The following is a 26,200-nucleotide window of genomic DNA, read 5'->3' as shown; positions in this document are numbered from 1 at the left end:
AGTCATCTCCATAAATATAAAGCTCTTTGAGTCAATTAAGTAAGAAAAAACTGTTGCCTGGTAATCGATAATAAACAGAATTAGCCACCTTGCCTATACTGCTGCTCTCTGACACCTCCTAGGTTTTACATTACACCTACAAACTCTTTGGAGAGCAAACTGTTTGGGGCTGAGATGATTGCTTTCATCAGTAGCCTTATTCACTGGTATTCTAAGCAGAATCAGAAGTAGATTTATTTTCCAAAATATTTTATAATTGTGTTCCTGTCACCAGCACTGTTGAAGCAAACTTAATTTGCTATCCATGCCAACAATGCATTAGCTTTTTTCTACTTTGGATTTTGTATTGCCATCTTTAGCTACACAAGAAGCTTTAGTGTATTCTGCAATGCTTTTCCAACTGACTTAAAAGAAGACCCAAAGAATTAAGGACTTAAGGACTTTCTCTCCTTCAACACCAAGCCCCTTTGATACAGAAAAGTTTTTAACCAAGCTATTGATCCATTATACATATGGTCTTAGAATCCTGTAATACTTTACTAAATGACTAATTATTATATAAAATCTATCCCATGCGAAAATATCTATAAGTTCTGGACATGTGACAGGCCCAGGCTAAGGCTTCTTACCACCATGAGGGTAGAATAAGTAGTGCCTCAATGTGTCTGTGGAATTGGATTGATATGGCACTAATAAAAACTTTACAATATCAGACTAATATAAACTGTATGTGTGGGTAAGAGCTGAGGTTTGAAGAATGTTATAATGTAATAAAAATATATAAACAAAAATATGCAGTATATGTGAAAGTGGAAAAGAAGGTTGTGTTTAAAGTATAAGTTTACTCATGTCAGTATATTTCTAGGAATGACGGAGTCCGTCTGTGGCATTCATGTTATGTATATTTGGATTATTCCATTTATTATGTGATGTTCCATAATTCACTCATATTATGTCACACAAGGCCTGAACCATTCATGAAGAATTTATGTACAATACTGGTCATCGAAAACTAAGATAAATACCAGAGACAAGATAAAGGTACAATTCATTTATTGAATGATTTAGATGGACAAAGACGTGAAAAGAAAAAAATGGAAGATGCATGCATGAAATCTTTACTCTAAGCAATAGTTTTAGGACTGGGCAAACATTAAAGAATTTTTAATATATAGCAATCAGAAAGAAAATAACATTTCTAAGCCTGTTATATATCTGTAAACGAATCCTGAAAGGCTTATGTAGCACTGAAGATTAGACAAGATTGACAGAGAGTTATACACATTCAGATCTCTTCAGCGTCTGGATTATTTCCTTGCCCTGATGAGACACTTTGCAGGAATAGGTTTCATGTCTGAGCCATTGATCTGCAGTCAGGGACAGATAACTGCTCTCCATATACAGGTTGTCACTCTGTTTGCTGAGCCCTGAGGACTGAACACTGTCAGTCTGTTCTTTCCCATCCACCAGCCACTTCACTGTGGCACCTCTGGGGGTGAAATCACTCAGACTGCAGACCACTGTTGCCTTTTTGGTGGCTATTTCTTCCTCGGAGGGAGCAAAGATGGACACTGAAGGGGCTTTCACGTCACCTGCTGTTAGAGACCAGAAAAGGCAATGAGTACAGATACCAAAAAAATAACAACAGGAGAGTGAGCTACAATAGACAATCGTAAGAAAGGAAAAAAAAACTTTCCTTCCACAATATTTAACAAATAACACTTGTTTAGGTTTGTGTGACAGTATAATATCTTTTTAACTTAAATGGGGAAGTGCTACATACATATAGTGATAGAAGGAACAATCTTAAAACCATGCTGTGCTCTTATACGTACACTGAATTCTATCACTAAAGTCCTTCTTTTTAATTGAATTGCACAAATCCTCATGGTCCAAGAAGAATTGCTATTTAACAAAGCTGCTAGGTAGTGGTTATATCTATTAAGAACAACAACTTTACGTAGAAGAATGGAGAATGGCAAAAATATGAAATCTACTATAAATATTTATCTGCAACTAAATGAACAAAAGCAAACAAACAAGAACAGCCACAAACTGATTAACTGATTAATGTTTTTTTTTCCTGTGACATGTGCAGTAAGAGCAGTGAATTGTGTAACTTCCAACTACTAACAATGCCACATGAACACAATGCTCAGTACAACAAGGCAGCAATGTGTTCTACTAAATGCTGACATCCACGGAAGTTCTAAGAATTATTGCATTAAAACCTTACTGCATGGGCTTACTTTGGGAGGACTAATAAACTCTTAATTTTTGTCAAAAGAGGCACAAGTAGTTCAATTAATTAACTTGTATAACAACTAGTTTAGCTGATTTTTTTTTAAAAAAAAAAATTTTCTTAAAGAAGAAATGCATGGTAGCTACACGCAGATAGAGTTAATCCAGTTTTCTCAGAAACAAACTGAATAGCCATGTGGGATATATATACATATATAGTCTTACCAGACTACAATAAAAAGTGTATTATGGAAATGTTGTAGGATCAGTCTGTAGATGATGGAGAAAGAATGGTGGGATGCATGTGTATAGGGATTTGAAGAATGTTAGTCTATATTTATATCTGGTTATATACTAAGTACAGAAATAATATTTTTGTTAATTTAGTTATGAAGATACTTGAGTCAAGAAAAACAAAAAAGAAAGAAAGCATTTTACAATGATATGTATAACATTGAAACCAAGAGACAAACAACAGTCACAGAACATTATTGAACATTTCATGAAAGAATAGGTACTTACTGATAACTGTGAGTTGCGTTCCTCCTCCAAAAATCCACCACAGTGATAGAGACCTGTACAAAAACTACAGAGTATTCTAGCATGGGTGACCTTGGGTATCTGTTAGAGTGAAACATTCTAGAAGGTCTTTTGGTGGATCCTTATTTTATAAAAGTATCTCGCACAGAGGGGCAATTTACCTTTATTTAACAGTTATATAGGTATCTACTTCTTGTGGACTGTTTGAGATCAGAACTGCTTTATGGTACCAGTGGGGCCAGGGCAAATATTTTGTTGGTGGGCCCCCACAGCTGTCCCATGAAGTTTATGGCAGTACTTCCCTCATGTAGTTGAACCTGAAGACAATAAGGCAGAAAAGCAAGCTTAAAAATGTCCTCATTTTGTGTGCCTTGCTGGAAACGAACAAGCAGATCATCACAACTCACCTCTATATGGGACACTACAAGAAAACATACCTGCTAAATAAAAATACCATTTCCACTACAGATACCAGTGCTAAGCCCCCCCCCCAGTGATTCTAGTCCCTTACCTTTTACCCCAGACTGGGGGTAAAAAGTAATGCTATTGTCCCTTGTCAGGTTTAAGTGAGCACACATGCAGTGCAGAACTTGGCACCCCAACCCCACTGATTGTACATTTGCTTCTCCTTTAAATTGATCCTGCTTGAGCTGGTGATCTGATTTAAAATATGAGGCGCTGTATTATAAACAATGTTATAGCATTTGTGCTGTATGTACTGGTTCTGAAGAAATACAGATTTTTTCACAAACTGAGTAGCATGACATTCAATAAAGTCAAACGAGGCCATAAGTACAGAAGTGTGGAAAAATACAATCCTTATTTAGTGCATTAACCGCTCCTTCATTCATACTCATGCTCATAGAATATGCAGACTAAAATACTGCATCCTATAAGTATTATTGCCCTAACTTAGGGCCCTTGATAATATTAATTCAATAATCATTAATCACTGGAAGTGTCCCATATCCCTCCTTTACCACCAAAGAACTTAGGGAGGCAATAATAACAATTGATAATAATAATAAGTGTGTGTTATCTTTATCTTGTACACAGTGGTACAGGACGAAGCTTCTTTTTCTGTATATTTCCCCATAATAAGTGCAAATAATGTTATCTCATTTTACGTGTGTGCACAGTGAATATGACACTGTAATATATACCTTAATGAATATATGCTATGATGTGTTTAATATAGTATATAGTTAAATGACAGTTTGAGAATCAAACATTTTATAATGTATAAAATTCACCTCTAAAATTCCCATAGGAATGAACAGAGAGTGGCAGAATTTTACTAATTTCTCACTTTAGTCTACACATAGAAAAAACAAAGAGGTTTGATAAACAGATTTTTTATTGAAGGATTAATATAGACATAAGAGTTACAAGTAGAACAGGAGGGTCCTAACACTGTGACATTAAAATGTAAAGCATTGCTTTAAGAAGCATAATTCTACTGAAATAAAGAAGTGAATACAGAAGATCAAGGAACAAAATTAGTACATTGCTGAATCACATGTTCTAAAACATAACACCAAAGTGTATATCAACTTAATTTTTCATTTCAAACTTCTGCAGCGCTTCACAGGTTTAAAAGGAACTGGCATTTCCATATAAATCTTGCTGTTCAATAAATGTAGATGTTCTCATGTTGTTTGACTAAAATCACATCAATTACTGAATGGTTAGAAACACTTAGGACTATAATTTTATTACACATGCACAAGTTCTTTTATATGCAATAAGTTCCCTTTATGGATAAAAAGTGGCAAAAAGGAATAGACAGTGGTGGGTTGTTGGAGAGTTATGAACAGTCTGATCTTTTCAGCGTCTGGATTATTTCCTTGCCCTGATGGGAGACTTTGCAGGAATAGGTTTCATGTTTGAGCCATTGATCTGCAGTCAGGGACAGATAACTGCTCTCCATATACAGGTTGTCACTCTGTTTGCTGAGCCCTGAGGACTGAACACTGTCAGTCTTTTCTTTCCCATCCACCAGCCACTTCACTGTGGCACCTCTGGGGGTGAAATCACTCAGACTGCAGACCACTGTTGCCTTTTTGGTGGCTATTTCTTCCTCGGAGGGAGCAAAGATGGACACTGAAGGGGCTTTCACGTCACCTGCTGTGGGGTGAAAACAAACATGTTAAGACAAAACATATTGCTACTTGTGCAACATTATTGCATTTTATTATGCAGCGAAATATGTCTTGAAACAGCTTCCTGCAATGCAGGTTCAGGATTAATTGTGACTTTTCAGAGTACAAAGTGTAAGAGAGTGACAACAACAACAAAGTACAAAGGGTACTTTAGAAGGATACTTTAAAAACTGTAATGTACTTATTTACACCACACACTGGGGTAAACTGGACAATTTGGACTAGTAATTATTATATTGGATTTATATAAAAACAGAGCAATTTCATTCCTGTCAGTAGCACTGGTCTACAGTATATATATATAGGAACAAACCTAAATGACGTCTTCTTCAGTTTCTGTGCATAAAAAGCGACACAGGCAATTAAAAAATATGTGCTTTGAATATTAACATTTCTGTTTTGCAATTTTTCCAAAAGGATAAAGGCTTTTAAAGGCTAAAGTTGCAAATCTGAAAACTATGTAAACTACTTATATCCCACATTAAATAAAGGAAAAGGCAAACCTTATCAAGACAATGGAAGTTGGACAATTTTTCAGATGCACTCCCTATACTGTTCAGCAAGAATCCCTAAAGTACAGGTTGTAAACTACCAACAGGTCAATCTAGAAAAGTAAGAGTATAGGAAACCAGAACATACTAATGCATTTAATATTTAATAACACTAAATATTGTTTATCCCCAAGTCCCCCTTCTCTGGTGGCTGTCCTAGTTACATACTGTCAAATACATTTGATAAAATGAATCTTGTATATTACACACACCTTTACAGTATATTATGATCACTATTTGTTTCAAAGTACCATACAATCACATCGCTATAAGTGAGCTATAGAGGCAGCACAGTGGGAATATTAAAGTTTTTTATGTATATATATTACACTGTCATTATACAGTCACTTGAAAAGAGAAAAATACCTAAGTGGAATTTGATTTAGAATTTAACATTAAAAGGGAAGAATTAATTTTACTTACTGAGGACGGTCAGCTGGGTTCCACCACCGAATATAAACACACAGTGGTACAGACCAATGCAAAAACCAAGTCTGCAACACGTGTGATCATGCAAAAGGGTTTGCAGGTGTCTTCTGTGTATACCGCTCAGAGCCTTTTGCTATGTAATCAACACACATGAATTAATATACAAGGTCTTTAACAATCTACTCATGTATTGTGGGTGGTTAGATATTGAGGAGAAGATTAAAAACGTATTTTTAGAAATAGAACCAATTCAATCAAGTTAATGTGGCTGAGTTCATGCATTTTGTAAGATCCTCTTACTGACTCAGGATATACACAAGCCTCATCGGTTTTTATTGTTGCATTTGACAATCCAGAAGATCCCCAACAAACTGCAAATATTCTGTCCCATTAGAACATACAGTCTGTGTTTTGGTGCCTGAGGGACATGGAGCCTGTATTCATTTATTCAACTATAATGTTGATATTAAATCACTAACAAGAACACCAACAATGTTCCATATGTAATTATTAGATTCCATTAAGTAGCTGTCATTAGCGCCAACGTATGTTTCTAAACCATATCATACAGTTCTACATTTGTACAGTTCTAGACAGTCATCTATTCTGAAAATAATTTCCTTTTCATCTCATAAGGAAATAATTATTTTAATTAAGCCACTTGGGATATGTTGTTTGTATTGCTTAGTAACAACTTTTATTGGGAGCACAAGTCCATAATGTTAATCCTTGGCTCATGGACACTTTTGCCATTAGGCAAAGTGAGAGCCTTTTAACCCCAAAAACTGGTGCTGATAACTTTAATAGCAGAATTTTCTAAAACTGGAGATATAGAAGAGCTTGACTGTGCTTTCTATACTATTACATTTTCAGTTAAACCCAGTTCTACTAATCATTTGATTGGCCAGTAAATATGAATTGGATTGAGGAGACATTTGCACATTAAATTCATGACACCTGTCCATTAAATTCAGACTCATCTATTGATCCAGGGGAAGGCAATTAGCTGACACATATACTGATGAATATATAGCTAAATGACAGCCGGAGGATCAAATTGAACACTTTATCAATTGACATTTATCAGTTAGAACTGACCATTTAATAAATTCACCTGTAAAAATCCCATAGGAATGACTAAAGTGAATATGACACGGTAATATATACTCTAATGATTATATGATATAATGTGTTTAATATATAGTTAAATGACAGCTGGAGAATCAACTTGACACTTTTTTGACTTTTTATAATGGGTAAAAGTTAGAATTTTGATAAATACCCCTCTAATCTTATCTTATAGGAATGAATAGAGAGTGGCAGAATTTTACTCATTTCACACTTCGATAAATCTGCCCCTTAGTCTACTTATAGAAAAAACAAAGAGATTTGATAAACAGATTTTTTATTGAAGGATTAATATAGATATAGAGTTACAAGTAAAACAAGTGACATTAAAATGCATTGCTTTAAGAAGCAAAATTCTACAGAATGAAACAAGGAGTAAATACAGAAGGTTGAAGAACAAAATGAGTATTTTGCTGAAACACATGGAACAGAACATAATTTCAAACTTCTGCAGCACTGCCTGTGGATTAGGTTTAAAGGGAACTGACATATCCATAAAAATCTTGCTGTTGAATAAATGTAGATGTTCTCATGTTGTATTACTAAAATAACATCAATTACTGAATGGATTGAAACACTTAGGACAATAATTTTATTAAACATGCACAAAGATTTTTATATGCAATAAGTTCCCTTTATGGCTTAAAAGTAACAAAAAGGCCCTATAGGAATAGACAGCGATGGGTTGTTGGAGAGTTATACACATTCGGATCTCTTCAGCGTCTGGATTATTTCCTTGCCTTGATGGGAGACTTTGCAAGAATAGGTTTCATGTCTGAGCCATTGATCTGCTGTCAGGGACAGATAACTGCTCTCCATATACAGGTTGTCACTCTGTTTGCTGAGCCCTGAGGACTGAACACTGTCAGTCTGATCTTTCCCATCCACCAGCCACTTCACTGTGGCACCTCTGGGGGTGAAATCACTCAGACTGCAGACCACTGTTGCCTTTTTGGTGGCTATTTCTTCCACGGAGGGAGGAAAGATGGACACTGAAGGGGCTTTCACGTCACCTGCTGTTGGAGGAACACAAAGACACACAATGAGAAATATTAAGATTATAATATGTAAAAACTTTAAATGAATGGACTTCTACATATTTAAGGTTTCTACTTTACTAATTGTAAAAATATTGTCTTAGCTGATCAAAAAAAAGACTAAGGAATTTGAGCTGATTGAAAAGAAGATGCTTTAATATTAATATTTATGTCATTTCTACTTGGCCTGTTTTCATTTACAGAAAAGTTGTAGTGTTAAATTTTATTTATGATGATACACAACAGTTAGCCAAGTGTGGGTCATTGATATCAGTTATCATACAATTGTTTTGGGGAATATAGTGAGATTCAAATATAAAAAAAAGGGTTGAGAACAAAATAAAACAGAATGTCATACATTATTATACATTATTAAATTACAATACAATACATTATTATTTATTTCATTGAAATACTTTAATAACTACCTGCTATAAACCTAACGGCAAGGCATATTTACATCAAATGTGCAAAAGAAGACAGATTTTTACTCCCTTATTTGTAGGCTATACCCAGTAGTTACAAGTTTCTAACCTTAGAGACAGGTTTGCACAGTGTGGACTGTGGCAGTAGGAAAAGTATTACAGAAAATCAAGCTATTGTTAGAGAATGAATTATAGCTAAGAACCCTCTCTCTATAGATTTCAGGTGCATAGTAACTTCAGGTGCAGAGTTAAATATTCTACAAAAGAACTGGATAATGTACAGAACAAGTCCTCGCTTACTTACGTGCATTACGGTCAGAAAATAATGGCATGAAGTACAAGTTAGACATTGTGAAATATATATTCCTTCTTATATAAAACAACATAACAAGCAGAGAGAAGGTATAAAGTTACAGATTTGATTTAACTTAAAAAATACAAATAAGGAGATAGAAGTTAATAAAACATCTGCACGTGAAACATTACAGATATTAAAAAAATGGGCATGTTAGTCTTGTAAAAAAACAAAATATTAAAGGCAAGTGTATATAGATATAGCTTTAAAGAAAAGAATTGTACTTACTAAGGACAGTCAGCTGGGTTCCACCTCCAAAGATATACCACTGTAGCACAGAGTCATACAAAAACCTTGTCAAGGTCTACAACCCAGACATGATACACAAAGGCACCCAACTTGCAGGTGTTTTCTTTGCAACTGAATCATACTAAATAGTCTTTGAGCATATAGAGCTATTAAATCAATGACTTTTTGATTTAGTGGTATAATATGATATGATATGTTTTCTAAATTTGGTCATGCCAAATAATGGGACTCTATGTGCAGATGGAAATACATGGACAATGCCAGAGACATCAGGAGATAGAATTAATTAAACATTTCTGTACATGAAACACCACAGACATTGAAATCAGTGAACATAAGCATGTTAATCTTGGCTTAGATTAGTTAAAGACCTTAAAATAAATCTTGGTGTAAAAAAATGACTTATATGAAGGTACTTACTAAGGACAGTCAGCTGGGTTCCACCTCCAAAGATATCCCACTGTAGCACAGAGTCATACAAAAACCTTGTCATGGACTACAGCCCAGACATGCAATACAAGGGCACTCAGGTTGCAGTTTTTTTTTCTATGCAGTTGGATCATTATAAAATCATCTTTGAACAAATGATAGTAGCCTAAATCCTTTAACACAATAAGCATTTCCTGAATTAGTGTAATCAAATAATTGGCTTTCTCTATTTTGAGCCACCATGACCAAATGGTGGGACTACAAAGCAATCTGTTTAACACACTGACAATGATAAACAGAGACATCTGAAAACAGGAGTCTGTACATGAAAAACATTACAATAAATTGTAAACATGAGCATGCTATTCTTGATTTAAAGACCTTAAATTTAAAAAAATTAAATAAAAACATTGGTCTAAAAAAAGGATTGTTATAACGGTACTTACTAAGGACAGTCAGCTGGGTTCCACCTCCAAAATATACCACAATGGCAGAGATACATGCAAAAACGTTGTCACAGTCTACAGCCCAGACATAACACACAAGGACACCTAGCTTGCATGTGTCTTCTCTGCAACACATGGGTGGAGGATACAATTTTTGACTGGGAAGGCTACCAAAAGAGGATCTATCACTGGAGAACTTAGAATTAAATGTGATATATGGAAGTTGGTCTCTTTTCATGAAAGCTAAGTTTTTCCCTACATTTTCATTATTCTCCACCTACGTTTGAACAATTGATACAAGTCTGCAACTACAAAACAAATCTGTGGTGGGCAACTTTTTTGAAAGTTTGTTAAGGGATCACATTCAAGATTATGTTCTGTAGAATGGCATTATGAACAGTAATTATCATGGCTTTATAAAGGATAGGTCATGTCAAAAATGTGGTTGCTTTTTATGATGAGGTTAGTAAGAGTTTGAACAGTCTGGTTGCAGAAGAGCTGATCTATTTGGATTTCGCCAAAGCTTTTGTTACAATGTTTCTGAGCTAAGGTCTGTTGGTCTAAGAGCGAGGTCAAACGAGGAATTTTTACGTTGCCAATGAAATCACACAAACATGATAATATGCATTTTTCAGCCTGTAGTTTTTCTTTCCCAAAATCCATTTCTGTTTTTCCTCGATCCCCACAATTCCACTAAGAAGAATTATAGTAAACTTTTGTGAAAAAAGCCAAGCAGAAAAGCAATTTACATGCAAAATGTATCCGTACTGATAGTGAATACGCAACGTAATTACATCACCAGCATACAACTCCGCAAATACATATATGCACAATCCGTCTCACGAGAGTTTGGCCGCCATATTGAAAATATTTGGTGTATGTCAGTGAAGTGTATTTCCAAACCTGCGGATCCCATAGAGTTCCTTACTGGTGTTCAGTGGCGGATGTTGGCTCACAAGCACCCTGTGGGAGTTGCTATAGTGCGTATTCCATTATTTTAAATGGGGCTTCATTTTGTGCATATTTACGATAGGCTGCATGTTTTTTTAAAAAAGCAACGTAAAAACGCCACATGTGACCTCGCCCTTAGTAATGTTGTCTGTACATGCATAGGAAAATGGCTAAAGGATCATGTATAGAGGGTTGCAGATGATAAATTATGTAGCCCAATACATCCATACAGGATTTGGCAGCAGGATCTTGAAAAACTGGCAATCTGGGTGGTTAGTAACAGGTAAGATTCAACATAGATAAATGCAAGGTCATGCACATGGGATGTAAAAATATGTAAGCCACTTATACCCTTAAAGGGGACCCGTCACCCAAAAAAAATTATTCAAAATCCTATTTTATCACATGAGTCAAGTAAAATTAACTTTAATTACACTATATAAATTATTTGAATCTTGCTTCCTTCAGTCTAGTTTTTCAAAATTATAGCAGGCAGCAGCCATTTTGTGGACACTGTTATTAAGGCAAGCCTTGTATCATCTCAGAATCTTGTTTGTGCACCAGAATGGGGGACCTGATGTCCATCCCCATGCACTGGCTACACAATTAAATGGTAAAGAGAACGGGGGAATATGTAGAGAGCAGTGACATCTAGGAAGTGCTGAATGGAAAGTGAAAGTAATTGTCTGCCCCACCTCTATGCAGATAATATTTGTTTGAAAGCTGAGATTTTTAAATGAGCTTACAACAGCTATGAATGCTTTAATAAAAAATAGAAATTGGATTTCATGTTTAATTTGAAAAGGACTTTTGTAATACAGATTTTTGTGTCTGGTGACCCTTTAATTAGATTGTTTTAGGCAAATTCATAATGGGCAAGTAACTTGGGGATATAACTCCTTGCAGATAAGAAACTTGGCTGTAGGTTTAACGCTGTATTAAAAGGGGAATAGATTAACGGGAGGTGGAAATTTCTCCACTTTACACAGTTTGCTTGTTATATACTGCCTCTCTAAATGCCCCATTTTTCGTGGGACAGTTCCAATTTTGACAGCTAAATCTGCAGACCCGGATTAGTATTAAAATGTCCCAATTTTCTTTTTGATCTCCTGCACTGAACAGCCATACAAAGATACAATATTTCTGAAATGTAATTAAAGAAGAGGCTTTTTGGCAGAAAGCCTAGAATACTTGGCAGCTGCACTTAGAAACTTTTGTATTTAAGATAAGCAGGATCATATGACCTGTTTTGCGTAAAAACTTGTTGTTTCTTGTAATTCTTGTACAAGATGTGAGTTTGTTGTGGAATTTTGTTACCCTCCCCCTCTCCCTTTTCTTTCTGTAACTCCTCCTTCCTCTACTTTTCTTCTGATAATTCCAAAAATAAAGAATTGATAAAAAAAAAAAAAGATAAGCAGATCTCTTGGAGAAACTGTGACTTGCTACTTAAAGGGCAATTCAGTAGCAAAACTGTAATAACAAGAAAAACCTGACACCAAAACCCCCAGAAATGTGTTTCCACATTCCATAACCTGCCAAATTGTGTAAAATGGATGTGGTATTTAGGGTACGTGGCCATAAAACGGACATGGTCGAGAAATTTTATATCGCTACGTGTGCCAGATGTTTTTGTCTTTTGTTCTATTTTTTAAATGCTGGGAGGTATGTCATTTTAGTTTCTAGTGCTCAAAGAGGATATCGGATATAAAGAAATACTGGACAAGCTGCAGTTGTTTATGATGGAGAAGAGGTGCTTAAAGGGGTTGTTCACCTTTTAGTATAAGGTAGAGAGTGATTTTCTGAGACAATTGGTTTTCATTTTTTATTATTTGTGGTTTTTGACTTATTTCGCTTTTTATTCAGCAGTTTGCTATTTCAGCAATCAGGTTGCTAGGGTTTAAATTACTCTAGCAACTATGCATTGATTTGAATAAGAGACTGGAATATGAATAGGAGAGAGCCCGAATAGAAAGATGAGTAATAAAAGTAGCAATAACAATACATACAATGTTTAGCTTTACAGATCATTTGTTTTGTAGATGGGTCAGTCACCCCAATTTGAGAGCAGCAAACAGTCAGAAAAAAAAGCAATTAATTAAAAAAAAAAAAAAAAACTATAAAAAAAAGAAGACCAAGTGAAAAGTTGTTTAGAACTGGTCATTCTATAACATATTAAATTTAACATAAAGGTGAACCATCCCTTTAAGGAGAGATATAATGACTCTGTAAATATATAAGGGGGCAATATAATAAAATAATTCACTGCTTTATTTACCACAAGATTTTTCAAGCAGACACAGGGGCAGACTAGCAGGCCCAGATATGTGGCAAGGCCACAAGGCCCGGGCCTAGGGCGGCTCATTTGTAGGTGCGGCATGCCACCCAACTGGACACCCGGAGCGGAGTTACAGTGGGAATCAGCGGAACAAGTGGTGAGTTTTCATTGTGAGCTGGGGTAGGAGGGATGCGCGCCGGTGATGCGCGTCAGGGTAGTGCATGCTTGCGCATCAGGATTAGTGCTCGCACGTCTGGGGTAGAGTCGCCCGGCCTAGGGGCGCCTTTTTTGCAAATCTGGCGCTGCCGATAAGAAGAAAGGTACCATCTTAATTTTCAGAAAGGACTTTTACAGTGAGATCTGTGACGTTGGGGAATTCTCTCCCTGAATCAGTTGTACTGGCAGATTCTGCTTCCAGCAGAATCCTGCGTCGGAATCTGTTTTTCAAAAGAGCAAACTGTTTTTTTTTTAAATATATAATTTTGAAATCTACCACCTAGTGGAAATAGCACTCAATAGTAAAACACCCAAACCCTACCTCAACTCCTCCAGTTACATTGAATAGGAGAAACAATAATGTAGAGCAGTTCCATTGTGAAGTTCTGGCTCTCACAGGATCAGGCACAATGATCTGAGATGGCTGCCTACACATCAATGTTAAAGCTAAAAAAATTAATTTATTGGTTCAAGAATAATATTTTAAAATGGTAGAATGAATCAGGACAGAATCCCTTTAAGCCAGTCTATGCATCCGCACCCTTTGGCCTATAGCTATAGCTGTTACACTTCACTGTCATTTTTTTGATGATGATGATGATGATAAGGGCATTTGCCCAATAAACAAAAGCTATAGGGAATGATACAATGATACTCTATAGGAGCCTAATAGATCCTATAGGTCCCTACATAATGTATGTGCCAGAATGATGGTTGTGATGCCCATGCATAGGATATACAATTATAGATAGTGAGTAGTGTGGGTGATTGTGAGGAGGGCAGTGACATCTAGGATCTGCAGATTGGAAAGTGAAAGTAATTGCTATGCCTCAGGCAATTCATTTACCAGGTCATCAACCTTTGAAACCAGATGTTAAGCTGGAAAAAGGCAGAATTGAAAAACAAGCAGTTAACAAACACACTGCTTTATCACTCATTTTAAGGTAAACTGCCACTTTAAGAACCCTCAAACACTCAAACATCCAGTACAATTCTATGTGAGTCTTCTTGAACACTACTAAATACTACATGATGCTTTTCAGGTCACCATGGATGATGGGGCTCAGTATTATTAAATGTTTTTATAAATGGCCAACATATTTCACAGCACTTTACATGAGGGTATACTAGCTCTGACAAACTATTTGATATAATGAGTAATCAATAGAACTGAGGAAACATTTACAACTAAATTGCTTTCAATTAACAGAATTGCTTTTCAGTTAACAGAAACAGGAGTGGACTGGAGGCAATTACCCTTCAGAAAGGATATTCCTAGAATGATCTCCAGGTGAGTTTCCTTTGTCAGTTATATAGTAATACTGGTTTTCTGGAGTTACAACAATTTGGTAGATTTTTCCCCTTTATTTAATTTCTTCTCTCTTGTCTCTGTATGTGATTCCTTTATCTGAAATACACTCAGAAGGATTTGGTGTCACTTCCCCCTCTGTCTGTATCACTGTGCAGCTTGCTATCGCTATCCCACACCCGACAGTAATAATCAGCCTCGTCCTCTGCTTGGGCTCCAGAGATCGTTAAACTTGCAGTGTTATCAGAGTTTGTGCCAGAAAATCGTTCTGGGATCCCATCAGGTCTTTCGCTGTTGTAATATATAATGAGCCGGGGGGCACTGGGTAGTATTTGTTGATACCATTGCACAAGATTGCTGCCAATATCGTTCCCTTGACAAGTGAGTGTCACTGTGCCTCCCACACTCACACTCACAGATGCAGGCTGAGTCAGTACAGTCTGTCCGGCACAACCTAGAACAAGAGAGAAGGTTAAAGTCCCTGAGAGAAAGCAGCCATGTGAATCAGTCTCTGAGAGAGGTATAATGCTCCTTACAAGTGCACAGAGACATCAGAGTGAGGAGGGGGATTGTCCAGGACATGGTGCAGGGTAGGACAGCTCTTCTCTGCTTTGACAATACACAGCCTCTCATTCCTTTAAGTTCAGGGACCTACCTTATGTTGGGCTTTGTATGCAAAACCAATGTGTTCTTATTGGCAGATCCTGCCCCCTCTTAACTTCCTTTAGCCAGTTGTTATGAAAATGTTAAAAATGCTTTGTGTTTCATTCCATATTCTTAAATATGTAATATATCACAACCGGCTAGTTACTTTCCCATCCCATAGCAAGACAACTGCTGGATGTGTGTGTGTGTGTGTATATATATATTATGATATTATGCTTACTCAATAAACCATCAAACTCGCTCTTAAAGCCATTGATATAATCTGCCATCATAACATCATCTGGCATCTACAAAAATCCCCAAATGCCTCTCAGTTATGGAGGCCCAGAACACACTACAATTTAGTTTATATCTAGTGTATGTGCATGCATATACGGTCATCACCACCAGGGCCGCCATCAGGGGGTCACAGGGGGGGCAGTCCTCCCGGTATCCAAAGGATTTTTAATTTTGAGGGGGGCCTGGCCGCGCCGCACTGAATTAATTTAGCCGGCGAAATTTACGCTGGTTGCGTCCCGTGCGTACGCGTGACGTCAGTGCGCACGGGTGGAACTCTATTTAGACCGCCGCAGCCTGCCGCTTGCACACAGAAGATAGAAGACGCGTCTGGAGAAGGATCTTCTTCCTGGAGATGGAACGGCTTCCTGGATACGCTGAAGACACCGCTGGAGGAATAAGAAGACCGCTGGAGGAATAAGAAGAAGAATTCGTCCACTGGAGAACCCCAGTTGCAGGTAAGTGCCACTGATCACCAATGTGAGCCCCTGATCCCACCAATGAGCCACTGACCACCAATGTGAGCCCCTGGCCCCTTAAGCCCCCAGGTCCCTGAAGCCATAATGTGGGCCCCTTGAAGCCCTAATGCGGGGCCCCTGAAGCCCTAATCCAGGCCACTGAAGCCCCATGCGGGCCCCTTGAAGTCCCATGCGGGCCCCTTGAAGCCCCATGCTGGCCCTTGAAGCCCCATGGGGCCCCTGATCCCCCCCATGGAAGGGCCCTTGATCCCCCCAAGGAAGGGCCCTTGATCCCCCCCAAGGAAGGGTTCCTGATCCCCCCCAAGGAAGGGCCCCTGATCCCCTCCAAGGAAGGGCTCCTGAGCCATCAATGCAGGGCCCCTGATCCCCCCATGCAGGGCCCCTGATCCCCCCCATGCAGGGCCCCTTGAAGCCTCATGCTGAAGCCCCAAGGAAGGGCCCCTGATCTCCACCCAAGGAAGGGCCCCTGATCCCCCCCAAGGAAGGGCCCCTGAGCCATCAATGCAGGGCCCCTGAACCCCTAATCCTGTAGAAAGTCTTCAATGCAAGGCCCATGATCCCCGCCATGCAGGGCCCCTGATCCCCCCCAAGGAAGAGCCCCTGATCCCCCCGATGCAGGGCCCCTGATCCTCCCAAGGAAGGGCCCCTGATCCCCCCCTTAAGGAAGGGCCCCTGAGCCATCAATGCAGGGCCCCTGAACCCCTAATCCTGTAGAAAGTCTTCCAGCCGCCAATTGTTTTTTAATGCCTGTTGTGAAACTCCTTGTCACTTATTGTTTTTTTTCTTTTGTAGTCCTATAAAAAGTCTTCCAGCCACCAATTGTAAGTTGTGTATCTGTTGTTTATTTATACTAATCAAAGTTCTTATTGATGGCCTATATGTTTACAAACAATAACAAACTGCCAATGCACTTTATAATTGTCCAGTGCTTAGGTTCCACTTTTTTTAACGTATACATAATAAATGTGTGTATACATTAGACATGGGGCACATTTGAATCTTCCATTGTCTTTATAAGGACTGGTTATTTTTTGACCAAAGGGTTAAACCAAATGGCTCTTATTTGTACAATTTAAATGTAGAATAATTGTAGAACAAAGTGCAATTTAGGTTAGAGCAGATACCTGCTTAAAGAGTCTACCTTGATGTGGTGGCAGGCTTAAAGGAAAACAATACCCCAAAATTAATACATGAGTAAAAGATAGTTTATATCAAATTAAGTGGCATATTAAAGAATCTTACCAAACTGGAATATATATTTTTGTAAATATTGCTCTTTTACATCTCTTGCCTTGAACCACCATTTTGTGATGGTCTGTGTGCTGCCTCAGAGATCACCTGACCAGAAATACTACAACTCTAACTGTAACAGGAAGAAGTGTGGAAGCAAAAAACAGGACTCTGTCTGTTAATTGGCTCAAGTGACCTAACATGTATGGTTTGTTTGTGTTCACTGTGAATCATACGATCCCAGGGGGTGGCCCTTATTTTTTAAAATGTCAGTTTTCTATTTAGGATTACCCAATGGCACATACAATATAATAAAAAAAATATATTATTATGGAAATGGTTTGTTTACATGAAGCAGGATTTTACATATGAGCTGTTTTATGCAATATCTTTTTATAGAAACCTACATTGTTCAGGGGGTATAGTTTTCCTTTAATAACCCTTTTGCCAAAATGCTTTTATTTACTGTTTCTGTGCTTGTGCCCATGTGAACTGGTGGGGGCGTGGTCAAGGGAGGCGTGGTCAACGGAGGCGTGGCGAGGGGGCCCAGATAATTTTGTTGTGTGGGGCCCCGTGATTTCTGATGGCGACCCTGATCACCACTCCTTAACGTATGCGTCCGAATGAAGTGCAAGTTAGGGGACAGGTAGGGGGCAGGTCAAGGGATACCTATGGCATACCCTCATGAATAAAACATTGCAGAACACAGGCAGGACTGTTTTTATCAAGGCAAAATGAAATACAGATACCTGAGTCAATTGTTCAGCGGGAAGGCATTGTAAAAAGTGCAAATAAAATGGTGCATTGTGTCTAGTTTTTGATACATGAATATGGCTAGAAACGCCATATTTTATACACTTACTACACTAACCTTCAGAATCTTTTTAACAGTAATAATCCAGGCCTTTACAGTCAGTAGTGTACCTAGACTACACCACCCCCACAGAAAAAAATCTTTGGAGAGGCCTTGCACTCACTTCTACTCGCTTTAAGGGCAGAGACACACGAGCAGATTCGGGGAGATTAGTGGCCCAGCGACAAATCTCCTCTTCTTCGGGGCGACTTATCTCCCCTAACTGCCTTCATGCCTGCTAGGATGGAAATCACCAGCAGGATGACAATCGGAGCACTTTGAGCGACTTTGGAAAACGAATCGCTCAGAGTGCCATCCCGCCGGCAATTTCCATTCTAGCTTGCGGGAAGCCAGGGAAAGGCAGTCCTGGGAGATTAGTCGCCCTGAAGAAGAGGTGATTTGTTGCCGGGCGACTAATCTCCCAGAATCTGCTCACGTGTCTCTGCCCTAAACCTGTCCTGGCTGACCCACTCCCTCCCCATTGTGTTCCCAGCTCCCGGCTGCTCACAATAATACATTTCTGATCTACTTCTTAGTTAAGCTTTAGTTCTCCTTTAGGAATGTCCTATTGGTTATAATGAAACAGAGAACTCCTCTGTGTAAGGTGACACCCCATAAAATCAATAATTGGCCACTTAGTTTCCAAGAAAAAAAATCTAAATATTAAATATGTAAGAGGATACTATGGATCTGAGTAGTCACCGGCTTGTCAGAATTTTCCCTTCTAAAACTAAACTATTGATGGGCCTTGATAAAGCTAAGGCAAAGTATGCGTTGGTGCTTTCTCAGTCCTCTCAAGCAGTTCACTTAACTGTGTGGGAAAGTCAGAGATATTTAACAAATAAGCTTTGCTTTAACAAGCACATAACAGAATCTAGTTACTTAGTGTTAAAGTATAGAAGAAGTTGACTGAGCTACAGCCAAAATATCAAAGTAATCCTTAACATGACTTAAACATTTTATGGTGCTGAGATACACACTAATGGTATGGTAATGATGGTGCAGTTTAAAATACTATCTCCATTAGATTTGAGGATACATTAAGAATCAAATTGTTTTCACTGATAAAAACGGGAGTGACCTGGGGCCAATTACACACCAGGATATTCCTAGAATGATCTCTAGGTGAGTTTCCTTCAGTTATACAGTAATGATGAGCGAATTTTTTGTGGCAAGTTTCGCAGCGAAAATGGGTGAAAAAAATTTGTTGCCCAGAGACTTCAGTGCATTTGGGCAAATTGGCCCAAATTATATACAGCAATAGTGTTTTTATGGCACTTCAATAATATGGCAGATCTTCCCCACATTATATAATATCTTCTGTCTTCTGTATGTGATTCCTCTATATACTGTACATTACATCACCAAATCAGAAATTATTTGGTATCACTTCCTCCTCTGTCTGTATCACTGTGCAGCTTTGCCATCCTCTTTCGTCTGACAGTAATAATCAGCCTCGTCCTCTGCTTGGGCTCCAGAGATTGTTAAACTTGCAGTGGTACCAGAGCTTGTGCCAGAAAATCGTTCTGGGATCCCATCAGGTCTTTCACTGTCTTTATATATAATGAGCCTGGGGGCACTGGGTAGTATTTGTTGGTACCAGTGCACATAATATTTAGTAAAATTGCCCCCTTCACATGTAAGTGTCAGTGTGCCTCCCACACTCACACTCACAGATGCAGGCTGGGTCAGTACAGTCTGTCCGGCACAACCTAGAACAAGAGAGAAGGTTAAAGTCCCTGAGAGAAAGCAGCCATGTGAATCAGTCTCTGAGAGAGGTATAATGCTCCTTACAAGTGCACAGAGACATCAGAGTGAGGAGGGGGATTGTCCAGGACATGGTGCAGGGTAAGGACAGCTCTTCTCTGCTTTGACAATGCACAGCTCCTCTTTTCTTTTATGTTGAGCTTTGTATGCAAACCCAATTTGATCTGATTTGCAGGTCCTGCCCCTCTCAACTTCCTTTATCCAGATGGTATGAAAAATTCCACAAAATACTTTGTGTTTCATATTGTATTCCTACATATGAAATATATCACCAGTACCATTTATTGGGCTGAAAGTATCAGAAGAAGTGATTATTTCTCAAAAGCAAAGCTAATTAAATGGTACGTCTGAAGCACTTATTTGGTCTATTTCGAGTAGTAATGGCAATTCAGAAAAGAGGCTTCCGCAATTGTCTGAGAGGCTAGGTTTACAGTTCTAAATGTTTTTAAGTGTAGGGACTGGTAAAATAATTGCTTTTTATTTATGGAGTTAACAGTTGGATAGCCAAGTGGTTCCTTGGCATAGCTGGGAAAAGGAACAGTAACTCCAGAAAAAGTTTTTTTTAATGGAATGACAATATAATGTAGTGTTTCCCTGCCCTGATTGAACAGGTGTGTTTGCTTCAGTACTACTATAGTTTATATAAACTGCTTTGTAGCCATGGGGGAGCCAGGGTAGACAGTAGAAAGCAGATACATTGTAAAGAATTCCATTGTAAACTACAGAGTTTATCTAGTATCCTGTGCCTTTTCTCCTTTTTCATCTTTGAATGGCTGCCCCCATGACTACACAGCAGGTTGTAGATTATCTGAAGCAAATACACCAGTTGTACCAGTACAGCACAACTGTAAGTTATATTCTCTTTCATTTTTTTGGTGCTACTGTTCCTTTAAAGTATGCTCCTGGCAGTTCAAGAACTGGCCAGTAGGTGTCCTACTGTTCTAAAGTATATAAGCTGAAGCACGTGTGTTCTGGGTCCTTTTTCCTGAGAAATTCCACCTGATCAGACAGGTGGAACCAGACTGGAACATAGGTCAAGTTAGGCCTAGTCTGTGTTATTATATACTCTATCATAGATCACTCTAATAGTGATAGATAGGATTAGGGCAGCTAGTGAGCAGCCTGAGCTCCAATGAGGAGATTTAGTAACAATTAGAATCCTGTGTGCACAACGCCAGAGTAGGGATCAAGTAGACAGTTTTAGGGTGTCAGGGAGCCGGGAGCACCCTCCAGGGAGGTAGTCAGGATCAAGGAGGAAGCCCTCTTGAGGGAGCAAGGTCGCGGTATCCAAGCGGATGGTCAGAGTCCAGGCAAGAGTTCAATGGCAGGCAGATCAGGATCAAATAACAAGAGTTCAGGCAGAGGGTCAAAACTAAGGCAGGAGCAAGAAACAAGCTGGGAGCAGGAACCAGGAAACAGGAGCAGGAATCAAGGCTGGAGCAGGGATCAGGAAACACAAACAGGAACCCAGGATCAATGGCAGCAAATCCTATTCTTGGGCGCCCTTCTGGTGTCCTGGGCGCTCTTTTATAGTTGAATTTGGCGCCATAGTGACGTCATTGGCGTCCTTACGCCGGCGTGCTTTTGTCAGCGCTGCGGCACTGGCGTCCCAGCGCCCACGTGGGCGGACTGGGCGCCACCATTTTGGATTTTTCGCGGCTTTGACATAGGGACTATTATAGCTCACTGAGGTTCCACTTGAGGAGAATCCTGAAAGCTTGGAGTGACACTTTTGAGTTAAAATAATCCACTGTTCAACAATTGACCCCTGATGGGTAAAGTATTGGATTCTTGAATCTATATTTGTGAGTATATGCAGAGCAATTTTATCTTATCTATTGTGCCTAGTCCTCTTGAAGAATACTGTGTGAGAACAGTTAATAAAGCCTTGTTGTTGATTGTTATGAACCACTGGTGCCCATTTCTTTATAAATACTGAGAGTTGTAGTTCAACAACACCCTGCAAAAACACGCAATCGCCCACACTCTCCGATTAACAGTAACATTAAGGATATCTAGCTATAGTCCCTGGCGCAGCAACCAATTCCATTTAACTACAGCCTTATGTAAGGAATAGACTTATGTAGGGACCCGAAGGGTTTATTTCTCCTTCGGTCGGAAGCCTCGTGGCTGAGAGTGGGGTTTCCTAGAGTTTCCAGGGGCAGAGCTCTTGGATTGGTGCAGCATGGCTGATCCCAAAGGAAGCCACAAGGTGTCGCTGTGCACAAATATAAAAGGAGATTGCCATGTGCTCACACATCCATCTTGATTTGGATCTTGATTTGGATGCAGGATGGAGTGATCGTCCACTGGGGTGCTGCAGTGGCAGACCTCAGGCTACCCTGATGTTCTGGAAGATTGATGCCAGACACTGGACTTCACAGTACTGGGAACTACAGTTCAACCAATGGATCGATCAAGTGATGTGCTCTACTAGGAGAGTCTGGAGCCTATAAAGATTTCATCGCTGTGGATGCCTGTCAGCTCTGTGTGAGACTACCCATCTGTGTGACTCCTTTGGGGTGAACGTTACCTGAGGGAAGAGGTAGGAAAGGATGAGGATCCAGCAATCTCCTGTTTGGAGAAACAGGCTGTTTGTGTGCCTGCCACATGGGAGCAAATACTTTCCATCGGGAAAGTATGTGGGCAGGTAGCGCTACCTAGGACTGGTACTCTTTTGGGTACAAGGGATTGAGACTCTTGGGCTGCCAAAATGGAGTAGTGCGGGACTTTTCCTGGCAGGGAATTACCAGGACTGGACTGCTACAGGTTCCTAGGGTAATGGGAATTTTTATAAATGAGAATGTAAAGTTTTACTTCCCCTTTAAATTTGCATAAAAGTTGTATTTGTTATGTAATAATAGTGTGTGATTGATTTGTTGTCCTAATGGGGCCACCCGCAGGTGTATTAGGTGGAGGCACTGAAAGAGAAGCATTCCCAGTACCTTTCACCTTGCAAAGGGAACTCAGGACCCGAGTTGGTAATCAGGTACGACCTTGGAACCAGTAGGGTTGGCCAAGTGGGCGTTACACTTATATAAGGGAACACAAGTGCAATTGTGCTAAGAGGAGCAAGGGCATGCCCATTTAGTGCTCACTTATAGAACACTTGCACCCCTGGGGGTGTCAGGATACAGCTTAGCTCTGTCCATAGTGAGCCCCAATGAGGGCTGTGCCTCCTGCCTTACATCTCTGAATAACATGCTTCAGTAGTGAAATGAGTACATAGGAGTGTGGTTATTTGTAAAATGCACCGTGTGAAAAGTGCAAAAAAAGTCAGATTGCTGCTTTTTCTTTTTTTGCACTTTGCATGGGGCCTATAGTGTTTCTTAGTACAGGTATCGGCTCCATTATGCAGAATCATGGGAAGGCCATCTCCTATAGACTCCATTTTAATCAAATAATTAAAAATTTCAACAAAAATTTCTGTAGTAATAAAACAGTACTTTAAACTTGACTTAAGGAAATTTCCTTATCTGGAGAAAAACAGGCTTGATCATTCTGATTTATAGATCCTATACCTGTAACCACGCTCCCTATTAAGACAGTTCCCCGTGTGCCAGTGCTAGACTAATATAAAACTAGTGATGAGCAAATCTGACCTGTTTCTCTTCACAGAAAATTGTGAATAACAGCAAGAAATTTGCAAAATGCATTAAAGTCTATGGATGTTCAGGTAGATAGATATAGTAGAGTCTATGGTCGATTTTTTTTTCTCACTCCAATTGCATTAAAAGTCAATGGACATTTTTTCTCGAGTTTTTTCTCACTGCAAATGCATTAAAGTGAATGGGCATTTTTTCTTGGCTCATTTTTGTTGCAGTTTCTTAAAAGAATCCACAAAATCCATGCATGCTATATATATATATATATATATATATATATATATATCAAAACGAAAAGGATCTGCACTCACTCACTTTGTCACTTTGAGAAAGGCCTTGGGGTAGGCCTCCAGTTTTACTATCTTAAGACCTGTAAGTGCCGATCTTTTTTGTTTAAACATAAATATACAATGTATATGTGGGACCAAGAGATGCTTTATATGTACTTGTATTTGGTTGACTCTGAAGCCATCTATATGAAAGAGGTACATAATATATTTTTGCAGAAGACAGAGACTACAAATAAGGAGAATCCACAAAGGCTGCTAATTATACAGGAATGGCAGGGGAAGTATCTCCGGAAGAATTTGCACTGTAGAAATGGGAGAGCAAGAGCTAATTGATGCCCCTAAGCAACCATATAATCTGGGCTGAAGACAGCTCAAGCATAGAGATGTTCAGCCTTCACGCTGTCTGTCTGTTCTATGCTCTGCAGTCTGTCTGTATCGAGTGCATGTGCTCTTACACAGTTTGTAGTAGCAATAACACACAGGAGAGCAAAAGAAGAATTTGTCCTGAATGTGTCTTACTGGAATCTGCCACACTGTTTAAATGTGGCTATATTAATCAGTTATATTTAAAAAAATGAATCTCTGAAACAATCAATACCAGTGTTTGTCTCAGCTACAAGCAAATGTTTAAGTACTCTTTGTAATGAGCATGTTTTCCGGTGGGCACATGGTACCCCAGTCCGATACGGGGAGCGTGAACGCATTAGCTGATGTTTCATTGTTCTGTGCATGAATACGTTTACGTCTAAGACCTAACATTGCTAATTTCTACTTTTCCGTATCTCATTTCAAATAGTGAAAGCTGAGTTAATATTAATGCCAATGTATAGAATACACGCTGTCCTTCGGTGCCCAGGCAGTGAATAAGTAAAATACGCTTTCTAGCAGCAGATAACTCCCCATGGTCAACAGCAAGTATGTCATTTTCAAATATACAGATCCAAGCAGTAAAAGGCATGGTAGGCTACCAGGGTTTGGAAGAAAAGATGCAGGCTGCTGCAGGGACAGGAGAGACATCTCAATGCCAATTTTGTTATGTTTTGGTAGCCAAGGATGAGTATGGTGTAACAGTGCTTTATTAACAGCCTCAAGCAGCCATTACACTTTAGCAGTAACTTCAACTCTAACACTTTTCACAGTATACAAATGACTATGTATGTACAATATAATTCGTGTACACTGTGACACCTACAGGTAATTTTTTCTAAATCATTTTTTAATTGAAGATAACAGGTTACAAAACCTACAGGTCATTTGTATAAACACCACACTATGCTTCTTCTATAGTTAAGTCATTGGACGGGGCCCAGAAGAGATGAGGATACATTATGAACCAAATTGTTTTCACTAGAAACAGGAGTGGACTGGGGGCAATTACACTTTGAATGATCTCCATGTGACATTCTTACACAGCTATACAGTAATACTGGTTTCCTGGAATTGTAATAATTTTGCAGATTGTTCCCCATGTTATTTAATTTATTTTCTTTTGTCTCTGTATGTGATTCCTTTATCTGAATTACACTCAGAGGAAGGATTTGGTGTCACTTCCCCCTCTGTCTGTATCACTGTGCAGCATCGCTATCCCTCACCTGACAGTAATAATCAGCATCATCCTCTGCTTGGGCTCCAGAGATCTTTAAACTTGCAGTGTTACCAGAGTTTGTGCCAGAAAACCGTTCTGGGATCCCAGCAGGTCTCCTGCTATCGCCATATATAATGAGCCGGGGGGCACTGGGTAGTATTTGTTGATACCAGTGCACAGACTTGCCACCAATATTGTTCCCTTGACAAGTGAGTGTCACTGTGCCTCCCACACTCACACTCACAGATGCAGGCTGAGTCAGTACAATCTGTCCGGCACAACCTAGAACAAGAGAGAAGGTTAAAGTCCCTGAGAGAAAGCAGCCATGTGAATCAGTCTCTGAGAGAGGTATAATGCTCCTTACAAGTGCACAGAGACATCAGAGTGAGGAGGGGGATTGTCCAGGACATGGTGCAGGGTAGGACAGCTCTTCTCTGCTTTCACAATACACAGCTCTTCTTTTCTTTAAAGCTCAGTGACTTATGTTGGACTTTGTATGCAAAGCCAAATTGATCATATTGGCAGATCCTGCCCCTTTACTTCCTTTGTTCAGTTGTGATGCAAAATGTAGAAGATGCTTTGTGTTTTATGACATATTTCCAAAATTGTAATATCACAAATGGCCACTAACTGGGTTCCAAAGCAATACAATCTCTCTCTCTCTCTCTCTCTCTCTCTCTCTCTCTCTCTCTCTCTCTCTCTCTCT

The 26,200-nt window shown here is 39.1% G+C and overlaps 2 protein-coding genes and 1 gene segment (V, D, J or C); all 3 read right to left on the bottom strand.

The window, feature by feature from the left end:
- Nucleotides 1-1,036: 1,036 nt before the first annotated feature.
- XB5865341.S (uncharacterized XB5865341 S homeolog) overlaps nucleotides 1,037-26,200 on the bottom strand; it is a 250,518-nt gene continuing 225,354 nt past the window's right edge. For both annotated transcript variants that reach the window (XM_041566878.1, XM_041566888.1), the window contains exons 3-4: nucleotides 2,764-2,801; nucleotides 1,037-1,595 (exon numbers count right to left, since the gene is read on the bottom strand). In XM_041566878.1, coding sequence (XP_041422812.1) covers nucleotides 1,276-1,595; nucleotides 2,764-2,801 — 358 coding nt within the window. In that variant the 3' untranslated portion in view covers nucleotides 1,037-1,275. The remainder of the gene's footprint in view (nucleotides 1,596-2,763; nucleotides 2,802-26,200) is intronic.
- Nucleotides 4,121-26,200, bottom strand: part of LOC108695663 — a 90,467-nt gene continuing 68,387 nt past the window's right edge. Inside the window, 2 exon segments of the V gene segment in view lie at nucleotides 4,121-4,908; nucleotides 5,918-5,955. Of these exon segments, the coding sequence occupies nucleotides 4,589-4,908; nucleotides 5,918-5,955 (358 nt within the window).
- Nucleotides 7,312-26,200, bottom strand: part of LOC108705958 (immunoglobulin lambda variable 5-39) — a 218,055-nt gene continuing 199,166 nt past the window's right edge. For 6 of the 16 annotated variants that reach the window (XM_041566834.1, XM_041566843.1, XM_041566806.1 and 3 more), the window contains exons 3-4: nucleotides 9,097-9,134; nucleotides 7,312-8,067 (exon numbers count right to left, since the gene is read on the bottom strand). In XM_041566834.1, the coding sequence (XP_041422768.1) occupies nucleotides 7,748-8,067; nucleotides 9,097-9,134 (358 nt within the window). In that variant the 3' untranslated portion in view covers nucleotides 7,312-7,747. Of the gene's footprint in view, nucleotides 8,068-9,096; nucleotides 9,135-9,537; nucleotides 9,574-14,897; nucleotides 15,198-15,279; nucleotides 15,392-25,481; nucleotides 25,777-25,858; nucleotides 25,973-26,200 lie in introns of those variants that run through there. The other 10 variants (XM_041566801.1, XM_041566816.1, XM_041566827.1 and 7 more) reach the window with 6 other exon arrangements.

This window comes from Xenopus laevis, chromosome 1L, assembly GCF_017654675.1.
Source record: "Xenopus laevis strain J_2021 chromosome 1L, Xenopus_laevis_v10.1, whole genome shotgun sequence".
NCBI classification, from domain to species: Eukaryota; Metazoa; Chordata; class Amphibia; order Anura; family Pipidae; genus Xenopus; species Xenopus laevis.
Note: the sequence above shows the minus strand (reverse complement) of the source record. Positions and strands in the feature narration are given on the sequence as shown.